Raw genomic sequence first — 14,975 nt, forward strand, 5'->3', positions numbered from 1 at the left:
ACACACACACACACACACAAATGCATGATTAAACAAGTGCAACTCAGTAGGTGGGCCCAAATACATTTTTCACAATACCAGCATTTGGCCTCATTTGCATGGCTCTGGAGAACCGGTTGGGGTTAGCAGAAAGCAATATCACTGTTGTTTTTTGCTCTTTGAATTGGATTCTGCACCAGTTTTGCTTTCCTTGGTGTTTCACAAACAAGTGTTTTCAAGTGTTTGAGTTGAGAGCTTCCTTGTGTGCGTGAAATAATGATTGAACAAGCTTTGACTTTCAGGGACATCTTTGATGGGAAATATTTGTTGTGTTGTCTGTCTGCGTCAGTTTTTCTTGCCGCAATACATGCCTCTTCCTTTGTACATGGGGAACCTATTTCTTGTATGGCCAGAGGATAGATCTTGTAATATTATTTTTTTCCTTGGGCAAAGCTGTGATCAAAGGCCTATTGTAGGATTTCCTCAAGGGTAGAGACGTGTGTTAGATCTCGCTGCGTAATGAGAAGCCGATCTTGCACAAAGTTGGGACTTGAAGATGGTCTTATAGCAAAAGTTATTCTGTAATAACAGTGTGTAATAAACATTTGTTCTTCAGTCTGCCATGATTAAAAAAAAATAAAGTCTTCCTCATGTATCATGCAAAGTTAGTCGAAGGTCCAATCCAGTGTTTTGTCGATGGGATATTGAGGGAATCCGCTCTCTGGCTCTTGGTAGGGCAGAGAAGGACTGGTGAGCAAAGGGATGATGGAGAGAGCAGAGGACCGATTCACAAAGAGATAAGGGAGAGCGCGTCACTGGCAAGCACAGCTGGATTTGCAGCTTGGCCATGCGGGTGTCAAATGACAAAGCTTGGTGGTGTGATTAGGACACTTGCCGGCAAGCCAGAGAACAATATTTCCCATTTCTCTCTTCAACATTGTCATATTCATACTCCTCTTTGACCCCTAGCAAAAGCGAGAAAGATCAGTAGTGTGGGTGTATATTATGTTTAGCCTTGTTCCAATGTCAAACACATGGGTCACAAGAGGGTTGGGGGATATTGAGTGTGTGTGTCTTTTCAAAGCCTTTCTTCCACAACCAAAGTGCTTCTGCAAAGTGGGCCTGCCAGCACACCCGAGTGCGAGAAACTCAAAAGGCTGAAGCAAAAAAGGAAACGCCTCTGAACAAAGACTAGCTCCTATCCATGCTGCCCAAGGGTGAATGAAGATGTACCAACACCACGATGGGATCAGAGAGAAAAGGAAATCTCCCAAGGTGAAATGCCATCCCAGAAGCATGTCATCAGCAATTGCACTTTTTCTTGGGAAGTTAAATAAAAAGTGCAAAATTAGAACAAAAGAGTTCCAGCTCCATCTTTGGCTTTGGGACGTTACCGCCTCCACATCCCTGATACCTTTTAGGTTTTGATTGGGCTCAACTGAACTCTTATCTCTTGTTCCGTTTAATGGGCCCACTCTTGGGGGTCCATCCCAGAGTCCTTCAGAGGGGATGTCACTCTGTCAGACAGAGGACTCCATGTCGACAGTTAGGGAGATAATGAACAGGTGATGGCCGGTGATTGCCAAACGTGTGGGCAATTACCTTGTCCATCCGTGGCTTGGGGGTGACATTTGGTTCATGTTCAAGTGGCGGTCTTGCTGCTGAGCATTTGAAGGTTAGGGAGCATCGCTGTGGGTGCGAGTGTGTGTGTGTGGTTTAAGTGGATGGGTGGGTTTTATGGGGTGGTGAATGGATGAGCTCGTTGGCTGGGATGGTTGGACGAGTTGGTTGGATGGAAACATCTGATTACTAGAATGTAATTAACTTTAAGGTGGGTGTAGGGTTGGGGTCATAGAGAGAGAGGACCGGATGAATCTGGACATTGGTATGAAAACGTAATTAGATTTGTGGGTATTATTGTGGATATCAAACCTGTGACATTTTCATCCACTTAAATGGTCTCCTTGAGCAACCGCAATCAAAGCGTCTTGTTGAACTTTACAACACACCTTCAGGAATACTTCGGCCTCCGACGAAGGTTAGCCAAACTTCCTCTTACTGTTTGTCTCTGTATTACTTTGGTGAATTATAGTGTGTGTGTGTGTGTGTGTGTGTGTGTGTGTGTGTGTGTGTGTGTGTGTGTGTGTGTGTGTGTGTGTGTGTGTGTGTCTGTGTGTGTGTGTGTGTGTGTGTGTGTGTGTGTGTGTGTGTGTGTGCTTGTGTGTGTGTTTGTGCGTGCGTATGCGCGCGCCTTTGTCTGCTCACATGTGCGTGACTACGTTTGTGCGTGCCCACGCGATAATCACTTGACCGATTCAGCAGACAACCGCTCAATTGTTGGTCTTGACCTGTTCTCTGGACGCATTACGGGGGACAAATAAGTGCTGAGAGTGTGGCGCTCTGCCTCTGTTGTATCAACCCCCAAGTAGCTGGCGTCGCCTCTGACAGATGATTAGACCCACGTCGCTGGCAATCATGATTAGCGCCTTGGCTCCAAGCCACGTGGCCCGCCTACTTCCTATAGCGCTCCAGTGCACTAGGCGGGACACACTGGGCCGCTTGGCTGGGAGATGTTTCCTTTTCCTCTGAATAGTGACTTCTCTCACCGAGGGAGTTTTCTTTTTCTTTTCTTTTTTACATGTTTTTGCATGTAGGGTTTTTGTGTTTGTGTTGTTGTTAGTCATTTCAAGTCATCTGGTAAGAAGTAGAGGTATCTTCTATAATAGTTCCTGCACTGACTAGAGTGCAGTGTGTGAGGAGGCATGTCACTGGTCTTAAATTGAGTACGCCTATGTATGCCCCCTTCGAGTTTCTCTACTGAGGGGTCCACTTCATTGAGCCACTTTGTGATTACTGACGAGATAGAAGCAGTGAAACCTTCCATTTCAGAAGAGAACTAGGCAGTTGGTTTCTTTTCTTGCTACCTCAGTACTAGTCGGTGTCCTCAAAAAATAAATAAACCAATAAATTGTTAAGCGGATGGCAGAAGCCAAAGAAAAGATATTCCGTCCAATAGTACAAAATATTTGAAAGAAATACAGAATATTGAAAGAAAAGCAAAGCAGAGTCTCCAACCTCAAACTTTCTACAGAACTCAATATGAAGCAAAAGTAAGTAAAACACCCCATTCCCCAGATTCAAGCTTGGCTGCTCTCAGATGTTAAGTCAGATTTTTGCTCTAACTGTCCATCAATCTGTACTAGTAGTCTATCTATATAAAGAAAACTTGACTCATGAAAGGGATCCAAGAGAGAAAAATGGAACCAGGGAAAAACAAGGGGGCTGCAAAATAAAAGAGGAAGAGATCCAGGTGTAAAGGAGACAAGCTATAAAGAAAGGAAAGAAGACAGGGAGGGAAGTTGGAGGAGAGGGGAGAGAGAAGGAAAAAGGGGAAGAGAGAAGGAGGGCATGAGACTGCAGAAGGGGGCAAAAATATGGCCTCCCCTCTGGTCTTTATGATCGGCAGATTAATCTGTCAACCCTCCTGTCCCATAAATCCCACATCACGCTTTGCAAAATGCTCTTTTCCGTTGGTTTGCTCCGTATTTAATCTTTTATTGGTGATAAACATAAAACAGAACAATGGGGTAATGTCCTCATCAATATTATGACTAAATGAATGATAATACTTGGCGGCTCTGTGATACTGCATGGTTTCCTCTAAGACTCTGGACGAGGAACAGAAAGGCCTCTAGGGATTCAACTGCCGACGAATACGATATAGAACTGTAGCACTGGAGAGGTTTTGGTTGTCTGGAGACATCGAACAACAAAGACGGCCGTAAAACGGTTAAATCTATACCTTAATTGAATCCTGGCTAATTGCTCCTCTGTGATCCGCTTTCCCCTGATGGCGATGCTTATGTAGTGTGGAGGCGCCGGTACCTTGACTAAAGAGGTCGGTGTTAACCCGGCGTGCCAGTTCATAAATACAAAGGGCCGTTTATTCCATTGGATGTGTTTGCCTAACTCTTGTTTGTGTTGGACTTTGACACATTGTACACACTTAGACGCACACGCGCACACACACACACACACACACACACACACACACACACACACACACACACACACACAAACACATGCGAAAACACACACACACACACACACACACACACACACATACACGCACACACACACACACACACACACACACACACACACACACACACACACAGACACGCACACAAACACACAGACACACACACACACACACACACAAACACATGCGAAAACACACACACACACACACACACAGACACGCACAAACACACACACAGACACACACACACACACACACGTGCACACACACACACACACACACACACACACAAACACACACACACACACACACATGCATATACAACAAATGTCAAACACAGTATGTCACTTACAGTTGGCGTGATGCCACCGCGGTGATTTACATGATGTGGAGAAAAAAAAATGAATACGGACAAAAGCAGAGTAAAATGTACTCGCATGAAATAAGGGTGATTTATCAGATCTTTAATTCCACTGATTTAACTGCTACTATAGTGCTTCTACCGCCATGCAGACACATGCTGTATACGCAGTTAACCCCCGGAAAGCAAGTCTCCTCCCTACGGCTTTCTACTCAACACAGGGGTTATGGCTTCATTAAGCTGTGCTTTGTGCTCCACAGATAGGGGGACGCTAATTGGTTCATTCATTCTGCGAGGGGAGATGTCTGGTCTCAGCCCAGCCATGTGAAATCATTAGAGACATAAGAGGTGAGGGATTCCTATGCCCCCCCAGTGGTGTGTGTGTGTGTGTGTGTGTGTGTGTGTGTGTGTGTGTGTGTGTGTGTGTGTGTGTGTGTGTGTGTGTGTGTGTGTGTGTGTGTGTGTGTGTGTGTGTGTGTGTGTGTGTGTGTGTGTGCGTGCGTGTGTGCGTGCATATTCCCCTCATTGAAACGTTTGCTCCACAATATCTTTTGCAATATGCTTTTCTGATTCTTTCTTGCGTTTTGCATATTTGCGAGGCTTTCTTTAAGTCTATAGTCACCTCCCTCAGGTGGAGATAGTTCTCTCCCTCATAGTTCTCTCCCTAACTTTTCTAACTCTTTCCGTGTGCTTCTCATTTCATCCTCTTCAATCTCCTTCTGCTGCTCCTGTATCTCCTGGTATTAGTTTAGTTTTACCTCCTGGTTTTGAATAGTCATATCTTCTGGTTTAGGTTTAGTTTTATCTCCTGGTTTTAGTATAGTCGTATATTCGTATCTCCTAGTTTTAGTTTAGCTTTATCTCCTGGTTTAAATTTCGTTTTATCTCCTGGTGTTAGTGTACTTTCATCCCCTGGTTTTAGTTGAGTTGAATCTCCTGGTTTCAGGTTAAATTTATTTCCTGGTTTTAGTTGTATCTACTGGTTTTAGTTTTGTCATATCTCCTGTTTTTTCGCCAAGTGGTATAGTGAAAACTTTTCTTCTTCCAACACTTGCTAAGTCTTTCTCTCTCTCTCTTTTTCTCTCTCCCCCCTCCCTTGCACTCCTTATCCCGGGAGACCTACAAACTAAACAACAGCAACACATTGAAACAGTTTTGCTTCTGTGGTATGCAAATATGCAAATATGTTGCCAGAGGTTAAATTAATGAAAAAAAGTTAATGGAAAACAAACAATGCAAAACACACGGACAATTAAAACAATCTAAATAAGCTTATACACGGTATAAAAGTGACTTGACTGATTTGACGCTCATCAGAATCCACTATTGAATATTAATTATGCCTATCTAGAGTTGACAAATATATTGTTATAAGTGGGGTATTGTTCATAATTATATTGTTATTGAGTGCTTAAGCAATCTCTTTCACTCAGTTTCAATCACTAGACATAAATCAAATTTTCCATCAAAAACTACTATTTATTAAATAATTTCCTTATTACTGATCCAATAACGTATTTTACTGAAATGTGTGTTAGCATTATTTTTTAGATAAGTGAACCATACTAGGCAAGATAACTCTACAAGCAAGGACCAGCTGAAGGACTCAAACTTTCTGTTGTTCTACCGCCCTCTAGAGGCAGACTTATGTATCAGCACACAAGGACATGACGCCGACTTTAAAACTTTGACTTTACTTGCCGGAAAAAAACATTCTGGTGAGGATTGTCGTAACAAACCATTGTTGCAAATGTTGCAACATATGACAATTAGTGTCGAAATTTTGTGATATATAAAAAATAATTATGTATTTTCACAGAAACACAACAAAACCAGTAATGTTTCTTAGAAAGAAAGAAATATAGGCCTAACAATTCTCATTGGCCGGCACTTGAACATTCCCCTCCATGCTTCAATGAAATCCACAAAATGCTGTAAATATAGTATAAAATACATCTTCAGTCGTCCCCTCCAATCAGACTCAGCAGAGCCTTCTGGTAGTCTCCCTTTGTGTGATCCTGGCACGGGAGAAACAACATAGATGGGTCATATGACTGGAAGAACACCTACATGTGTCATGTGACGAGAGGATCATCTCCATTGGTCATGGGACCAGAGGATCAGATTTCTTCACTGTCGATGGACTTTATTTAGTACTTTATGATCGAACTAACTAACTAATACAACTTTTGTAGCATTTCATTCCATCATGTATTTTTTCTCATGCATACATATATAAACCACATGCACACAAACAGACACACGCACGGACGAACGCACGCACACACACAATCGCACACACTCACAAAGTACTTACAGAGACGGTGTGGTAGAGAGATATTCCATTCTGCTTTTTGAACTCTGAGCGGATCTTCATGAGGTCAACTTCACAGCGAGACACAATGATTCTAGTCACCACCTTGTCCTTGGCTCCCTTACCCTGCACGACAACAACCATCAATTGTGAAAAATAAGCCCCCATGGTGCTTTCCATCAACAAACACACAATTTGTTTCCTCTCAAATTATTGTGTAGTTGTCTGTTTATGGCTTTCGTTATAACAAATGAAATCATAAATTGGATCCATCCCTTTCAGTCCGGACAAGTGTTTTACTTTTCTACTTCTGACAAGCAAGAAGTACACCTTACCCACATATCACATACAAACACACACACACACACACACACACACACACACACACACACACACACACACACACACACACACACACACACACACACACACACACACACACACACACACACACACACACACACACACACACACACACACACACACACAGAAACACACACAATAAATACTCTGGAGCAGATCAGGATGTTTGTGAAAGTGTGAAATCAAACCTTACCTTCATGGCTTCACTGAGTCTGCTGGCAAAGTACAGCTGCCTGTTTTCAAAACACTCCACTGGAGAGAGAACCAAAAACACATTTGCTTAATGTAAGTTGAGAATCAATACGATAGAACTATTGGAAAAATAGCATGCACAATGCAAGATACGTGCAAACATTTTTGCCAACATTATCGACGGAAAGTGCAAATTAAACTTTGAGGCGTTTCATATAGTAATGTGTGAATTCTAGTATAATGTATCTATAGGAGTAAGTTCATGGTCATATGGGCTGTGTAATGTAAATGGTCATGTATGTACCCAATGTGAGGAAGGACTTCTCCAGATCTCCCTTCACCTCCTTCCTGATGCTCTCCTTAATGTCGTATGGGCTGTAGCTCGTGTACCTGTCGAACACTGACACAGGGAATAGAGACACATGCACCTTAGTCCTGGGTTCAGTAAGCGTTTGTCCTATCGACAATTAGTCAACAAGTTACCCAATGTTAGGACTAATGAGACCAAATATGAATATAGCCTATATTATGTAGCTCAATTGAAGGCCTCTCGTTTTTATACATTAGCTTCAATTCGATTGTATTTTGAACGGTAGCACAATAAAACATGTTCAATTATACTTCAATGTTATCAAAATAAGATTAAAACCCCGCAGGTAAGATGGACATGGAAGGATAGGCAGGCCTAGTGCTTTGGAGAGGAAGTACCTTTCTGCAGGTGAGGGACGCTCCGCTCAGACATGATGGCGATCCAGGTGACCACATCTGTCCCCTTCCTCTTCACACCTGCCTCATACAAAGCCTGGAGGTGGAAGGCAAAAACACGGATCTTACTTTTCACATCCATTCCGACTTCATTGACAAGAAAGAAAGTTAGCATTTTTTGTGAGAAAGAGCTGCATAGTTGACTCACTGGGCTTTAAACAGTTTATATTATGGGCTGTAAAAGTGCTATTTATTTCCTTTATTGTAAAGTTGTAGGACGGCACCGGACTGGGAGACCTACCCGTGCATCATGGTCAATTTGCTCATAGTCCACAACGTTGGAGGGTTCGTCTCTCTTGATCTAGGAGAGGAAAAACATGCACAAAGAAATAAAAAATCAATCATAATCCATCATCACACAATAGAGGTAGACAATACAACATAATACACGTTTCTACATGATATCAAAGGGGTTGGTGGTTGTATATAGTCAGCAGTGAACGTCCCTGTGGTCTAGACTCTTAACAGGATTAACTGATTGCTTTCAAAATAAGAGCGCATCAGGTCCCTGCGTGTCTGGCAGTCTACCTGACACTCTTCAGAGCAGCGGCACAGTCCGTGGTCAACCACAACAGGGAATTCAGGCTATGATAGTACTCTCAAAGCAGTCAAGTCCCGGGTAAATCAAGTCTCACAGCAGGCTGGATTCAGGTTAATGATTCTATTCTGGTCCAGTAAAGTGTCCTTATTTTTTGCTGAATTGATAAGTGCCACCCTTGTATTAGTGCTGTTAATTCCTAAATCAACATGAATAAACCATAACATAGGGAAGCACTGTGGCAGTTTCAAATACAACGATGAACTACTAAACAATGACCCGAAAAAGCCATTACCACTGACGTGATAACAGACATTCCGATGGCCGATGCTTCCAAAATGGCGGCGACATTATGATGTGACTTCGTAATGTATAAACCCTATAGTGGTAGCTAGGTGATGGGTGGCTATGGTGTAAACGGGTGGGGGGCTATACCTGCACGAGGGCCATCAGGAGTTTGGCAAAGTCCCCTGAGGTGTCTCCAGCTACATCCTTCTCCAGCTCCTTCTTGAACACTGGGTGATAAACCGAGGAACACTTTTACATTTACATATTTTAACAAGAGACAAACATTCTCCAGAGCTGAATTGTATTTTTATCTCCAAACTAATAATGTTGATAATTCAAAACGTAAATGGTGGTAGCCCTACTTACTTTCTCTATAAACCTTTTTGATCTCTGCCAGTTCCTGAGTGCTTCTGGAGCATACAATCTCAATGAGGGTCTCCTCATCTGTTCCAAGACCCTGGACAGAAGAAGCATGTTGTTAATAACTTTAAAATTGTTGATAGTCCACCTGATACACACTTCACCAGCATTTTATGACTTCTCCAACTATTCCTGATAATCCATCATAAGTGTGTTTGTGTCCTGTGCCTGTATTGCTGTTGCTATCAGGTCTCTCTTGTAATATAGGTGTGAAACCTTAATGAGACTATCTTAAATAAATAAAGGTTAAATGCAAACTCTAAAACTCTAAAAGGGGTTTGTGTGGCGCTCATGTGTCTGTCTAACAGGAGGGGTGCTCACCCTGGAGGTGAGGTGGGGGAGAGCAGGTCTTGAAATATTTGTGTTTAAACGAAATAGGACTATAAGATGTTAGCATGACAACATGGCACATAATATACAAACAGAAAAAAAATATGTATCCAGACATGAAAAATAAATAAACAGAAGAAAGGTTCTCTCACCTTCATGGAACCTTTGAGTTCTGACGCGTCGTATTGGGCGGGAGTCTTCATCAGACCCAGCATCACGGCCTCCACAGACCCCGACAGCGCCCCCTTCAGGGCAGTGGTCATATCCTGTAGAACACGTTGAGAGATGAGTTACCACCAGCATACATTTTAACAGATGATTTAACTACCCAAACACAAACTGAGAGCGGTTTGTATTTTTACAAACTTAAATACAAACCCCCCTGTTTCCACAGAATATTGCAGTACATAGAATACTTGAACACATTTATTAAAAAGTTCACAATAGTTTCTTTCTAGTTATTTTCCAAACTCTTAATTTTCAGCCAGCTCCAATGCCAATAATCTACAATATTTTGTTTTGTCGTGGGAGAAAAATAAATCATCAAACAAACCTTTTTGGCAATCTTTTCATACTCAAATGCAATATATGTCCTCTGGTCGCAACTTCTCCTAGTCAGGATGTCAATGATGGTTTGTTCATCCACACCTGAAAACACAACAGACAAGACAATTGTTTTTAATTCTGCCTGTTTCCGGAGATTGTGTTGCCAGGCATTGCAAGACAAGGATCAGCTGAATTCACAGCATAGACATAGTGTTGAAACAGTGTAGGAAGTTCAATCACAGATGTTGTATAAACTTTAGCATTCGTCAATTGATCATCATCAACATCATCATCATCATCATAAGTATTGAAAATGTTATGAATATGTTCAATTTTCAGACGTTGGGATGTTCAATGTCAGTGAACGTGGGCTCAAGTGGGTTTTCCTGTGTGTGGTATGTGGTTCTGAGCCCAGACAGGAAAGTGACTCAGTTTCACCACAGCCTGAGCCTGAGCCTGAGCCTGGCCAACTGCCACTACTACATGGAGTACTCCACCCACAAGGCCAGGCAGTAAGACAGTAAGCAAAGTCTACACACAGACTTTGCTTAATGCCCCAATGGTTCCAGAGGGCAAGAAGACATGACGTCTACCTGTAATTAAGTACTTAGTACTGTGTTTTATATAACTCACCAGCTTGATGACCTAACCTGACCCTAAAGTATTAAAAAGGTAAAAACAACATGGAAGGGTGGTTCTCTCTCACCCTTTGTTTTGATGGCGGTGTCGATCCTGGCGGCATCTCTGGATGGGTCAAAGTCTCTGATCGGACGCACAGTGGGGAATGTCGGCTCTTTCCCCTGAAGATGGGGAAGGGTTTAGGATGAGGGTCAGGTTGGGGGGGAGGGGGGGGGGGGGGGCAATAGATTACTTGAATGCATGATGGGATGCAATGAATTCAATCCATTGATTCAGATAACATAATGGTCGACGTAATCACTGATGGGGCATGCACGGCTAAAAGGAACACTTAGTCGATGAAGTTAATGTTTAACTAGAGTTGAATGGAGCCTTGCATTCTTCAAAACTCTTTAGGAATGTCTTGCAGGCTCACTTATCGTTTTTCTTACTTAACTGTTTAGGGAAGTCGATCGAGAGCCAGGATGAAATTATGTTACTAAGTTAGATGTGTGCTGTTGCAGAAATGTGTGCAGCAGTCAGAGCTCACTGAACTCTCGACACAATGTTCTGTTATACTGCGTGTTTGGAATGTGCGCTGGCTTCCTGGCCAGATCACGCTTGCAAAAACATTTTTATTTCAATGAAAACAGCCTGCTGGAATAGAGTTTGAATAAAAAATATAAAGTACCTGTATGTGTTTGTTGAAGGTATAAATATGCATGCGTGTTTTGGTGTCAAAATGATCTGCTTTAGCCAAGTCATGAAATCAAAATTTGTCTTTTAAGAGCTACTTTTAACAGCTTTAGTACTCACCCCGGTATGAGTCAACGTCAGCTGCTTCAGATATTCAGCCACTAACGCCATTGTGAATGAGCTGCCAAGATTTCAGAAAAAGCATTTATGTACATGTTGAAACATCTATGACATCTTGACAGACACACATACATTATATATATAAATATGTATACACACATACACACACACACACACACACACGCACACGCACACACACACACACACACACACACACACACACACACACACACACACACACACACACACACACACACACACACACAACTTGAACCCAAAAGCCTCAGAACAGAGTTGCAATAGATGTGGATTTCAACATTCAACATTTCCTAACCTTTGACCTTACGAAAGGACTAGGGCGTGTCAGGATGTTATCCTCATATTATACCTTAAGGGGTCTGTGGCAATGTTTGATCACCTAGCAACTGCAGAGTTCAGAGTTATCAGTCATGAAGCTGTGGATCACTCCATCCTGCCTGCGTCCATGCTGGTAAACTAATCCCCTCCCACTGTTACTTCAGCACTATACTCTGCTACACTCTCCTCACACTCCGCCTAACACTGAATTGCTTTACACAAATCCATTTTCAATCCCAGTTCCAGTGGGTCAAGTATGTACAGTATATATCTTCCCAGGAATGATGACGTCTGTATGATAGGTAATTACAGAGCGAGACTGCAGGGACAGGCAGTGATTTGTGGGTCCAGAGTAAACTTTGCTCTGCCACTCCCTGTGCCAGTGCTCCACCCTGGTTCAGAGTCCGCTCATTCCACGCTACTATGGAAACCCAGCTGCAGCCATAATGCAAAATTGCCATTTAGGCATTTTCTTCCAGCCACCGAGCACACACACGCACACACGCACACACGCAAACACATTCTGGTCTTACCCCACACACCCACACACACACACACACACACACACACACACACACACACACACACACACACACACACACACACACACACACACACACACACACACACACACACACACACACACACACACACACACACACACAGGTTGTGCTCTTACCTTTTACGACGGTTCTAAGAGCTGCAGCTGAGAGAGACAGAGAGGTTCCAGTGGGAGGCAGGACCAGGGTTTTTGTGGTTAAATAGCAGAACTGTGGGCTCAAACTGCTCCCGGTCCAACTCTGGCCCTCCCCTCACATCACAGCCCTCCCCCTGCCCTGGTGGGGGAGGGGGGAATCGCTCCATGGACAAGCCCATTCCCCCTGAGGGAATGCACAGTTGCATAATGTACGTTAAGAGTTATATATTTATACATCGTGTGTTGTATATTATATATTTTGTTGAGTTGTGTACTTAAAAATTAAAATAATCCCAATTTATGGCCCGATCCCAACAATGGTCAAACCCAGAGAAATCAGTAGTTTTAATATGGTAGTTTTACTACGGTTACTATGGTAACGGCCCGTTACATTTGGTCATGTCAATGGCGACATATGGACTCGCGAAGGCATCGTCATAATCTTTCAGTCTATGGTTCAGGCAAACATACGTAGCTGCTCCAATCATTACCATGAAGGTCATAAAAATAGATTGCGTCATGCGTCCATCCGTTCATCATTAAGTGTTCCCCTGCAGCATTTATGGTCTCATCATTAACATGTTACTAAAGGCCCTTCTGTTATAACACTCATCATATTATCCCTTTCACATCCGTCTACCTACATCATAAAAGTATTGATAAAAGTTAACATTGTGGGGTGGGCCCAGACTATGTACCAATACATTGACTTCCGTTCTTACAAGTCAGGGTGTGTCTGTGTCAATTTACTCAGAGTCCAAAGGTGAGTGGGAAGCTGGCGAGGCTCAAGGATGTGTGTGTGTGTGTGTGTGTGTTTGGGTTTGTTTGTGTGTGGTCACTAGGAGTTAGCTTAACTCCCCTCCAAAGTAGAGGGTGAGGATTATCCACTCACGCTTGTGGCTGACTGTACTTCAAACACAAGGTTTTCTCTTTCAAACACATGATTTTTTAGACCGAAACCCTGTTATCAAATTTGAAAAACAGCATCATATTTGATTACATCATAACTCGATACAAGCTGCCTTGCTCAACGGAACCTTTTCCCTAGCCTGTCCCAAGAACTTGGTACTCTGAGGTGTCCGCACCACATGTAGACAGCACTCAGATACAGTATAGTCCAGTATCTCTTAGATACAGTCTAGCAGTTTATCTTAAACACAGTGTGTACTATATGTACCACTGTCTATTTAATGAGTGCAATGGGGGCCATCATTTACATACATACCGGTAGTAGTATAAAAAGCAAGCATTTTAAGTAAATTAGTTTTAATGGATATTAGTATTGTCCACGATGATGAGGGGCCTGCTGGTGAGCCAGGACTCCAGTCATGATCACAGCAACACACTCAAACAAAGACAGCAATCTGGTTGGATGGGGCTTGGCGGTCAAGGACCAACCAAGCTTAGGTTGAACTTGGACTTGCACATCAGCAGTTTGAGTGGAATACAGAGGACTCAAATAAGTTGTTCTTCATCAGGTGATTGATTGATCGGTTGGCTACAATTCTTTCCATTACTTTAGTAAGGAATGGGAGGTTAGAGATGGGAAGATAGCTGCTGATTACTACAGATTTTAGAGTAGGCTTCTTTGTTCTGGCAGATGTTTTATCGAGGCAAGCAGATGTTTTATCACATTACTCCATGCCAATAAAGCCCCTCTCTTGAGAGAGAGCAGGGGAGGCATAACATGTAAAACACAAATTAATTATAAGTTTAACAGTTATTCACATACATTTAAAACCAGTACATTATAGTAAACATACATTGACTGCAACACAAGGCCTTCTCTATGTTCTTCAATTCACTGTAATACCGACAACATGCCACTACTAGCCTCCAAGTCAGCTACCCAAAGAACTCTATCTCTCTTTGGTCTGTTGTGGCAAGTACTGTCTTGAAGAGTTTATTACAATCACACTCCCCTGCTAGCCCCCCCCCCCCCCCCTCGCCTTCACCCCTCACTAATGTTAGAAGACAGAGGCATACAAGTAGGAGAGATCAGTTGAAAGCTAGTGGACATGATGGGGGGCGGTCAACACCTAATGTTGAGATGCGGTCAGCTGATTCTGAGAGTTCACAGGAGCCACCACCAGCACACGTTTCTCATGCTCTGTTTCTGGCTAAAAAGTCTTTGCTATCCCAGTGAAAGGCAGACAAGAGAAAGGCATTTCAAGGTCCAAAGGGTTTGGTGAGTGTATCGACATGTCGGATAATTTCAGATAAGGGTTAGGGAGTGAGTTAGGGCGAGAGGAAGGGAGAGGGAGGACATCCTTTTTTTAACAGTGTTGTAATCCAGAGTTATGTGTAACTTGGCAAGAACCTGTCTCTTGGCGGGAGATAAGAGGAGGG

General features: G+C 42.8%; 1 protein-coding gene across 1 annotated transcript; it reads right to left on the minus strand.

Moving 5' to 3' along the window:
- Positions 1-4,909: 4,909 nt before the first annotated feature.
- On the minus strand, positions 4,910-12,718 carry LOC130403828 (annexin A2-like). The gene is made up of 13 exons (XM_056608330.1): positions 12,609-12,718; positions 11,573-11,633; positions 10,845-10,938; positions 10,146-10,240; positions 9,745-9,858; positions 9,209-9,299; positions 8,990-9,069; positions 8,258-8,317; positions 7,960-8,053; positions 7,556-7,651; positions 7,253-7,311; positions 6,700-6,822; positions 4,910-6,400 (listed from the first exon to the last, which is right to left on the minus strand). The coding sequence occupies exons 2-13, from the start codon at positions 11,621-11,623 to the stop codon at positions 6,341-6,343; spliced, it is 1,017 nt and encodes a 338-aa protein (XP_056464305.1). The 5' UTR covers positions 11,624-11,633; positions 12,609-12,718; the 3' UTR covers positions 4,910-6,340.
- Between the last annotated feature and the right edge of the window lie 2,257 nt (positions 12,719-14,975).

Source organism: Gadus chalcogrammus, chromosome 14 (assembly GCF_026213295.1).
Source record: "Gadus chalcogrammus isolate NIFS_2021 chromosome 14, NIFS_Gcha_1.0, whole genome shotgun sequence".
Classification (NCBI taxonomy): domain Eukaryota; kingdom Metazoa; phylum Chordata; class Actinopteri; order Gadiformes; family Gadidae; genus Gadus; species Gadus chalcogrammus.

Excerpts from the sequence above, each read along its gene's own strand:
- LOC130403828 (XM_056608330.1), bottom strand. The coding sequence starts at position 11,623 with ATGGCGTTAGTGGCTGAATATCTGAAGCAGCTGACGTTGACTCATACC. Across the intron at positions 8,054-8,257 it reads AAATTGACCATGATGCACGG|GCTTTGTATGAGGCAGGTGT; the intron begins GTAGGTCTCCCA and ends TTCCACCTCCAG. Across the intron at positions 6,823-7,252 it reads GACTCAGTGAAGCCATGAAG|GGTAAGGGAGCCAAGGACAA; the intron begins GTAAGGTTTGAT and ends GTTGTCGTGCAG.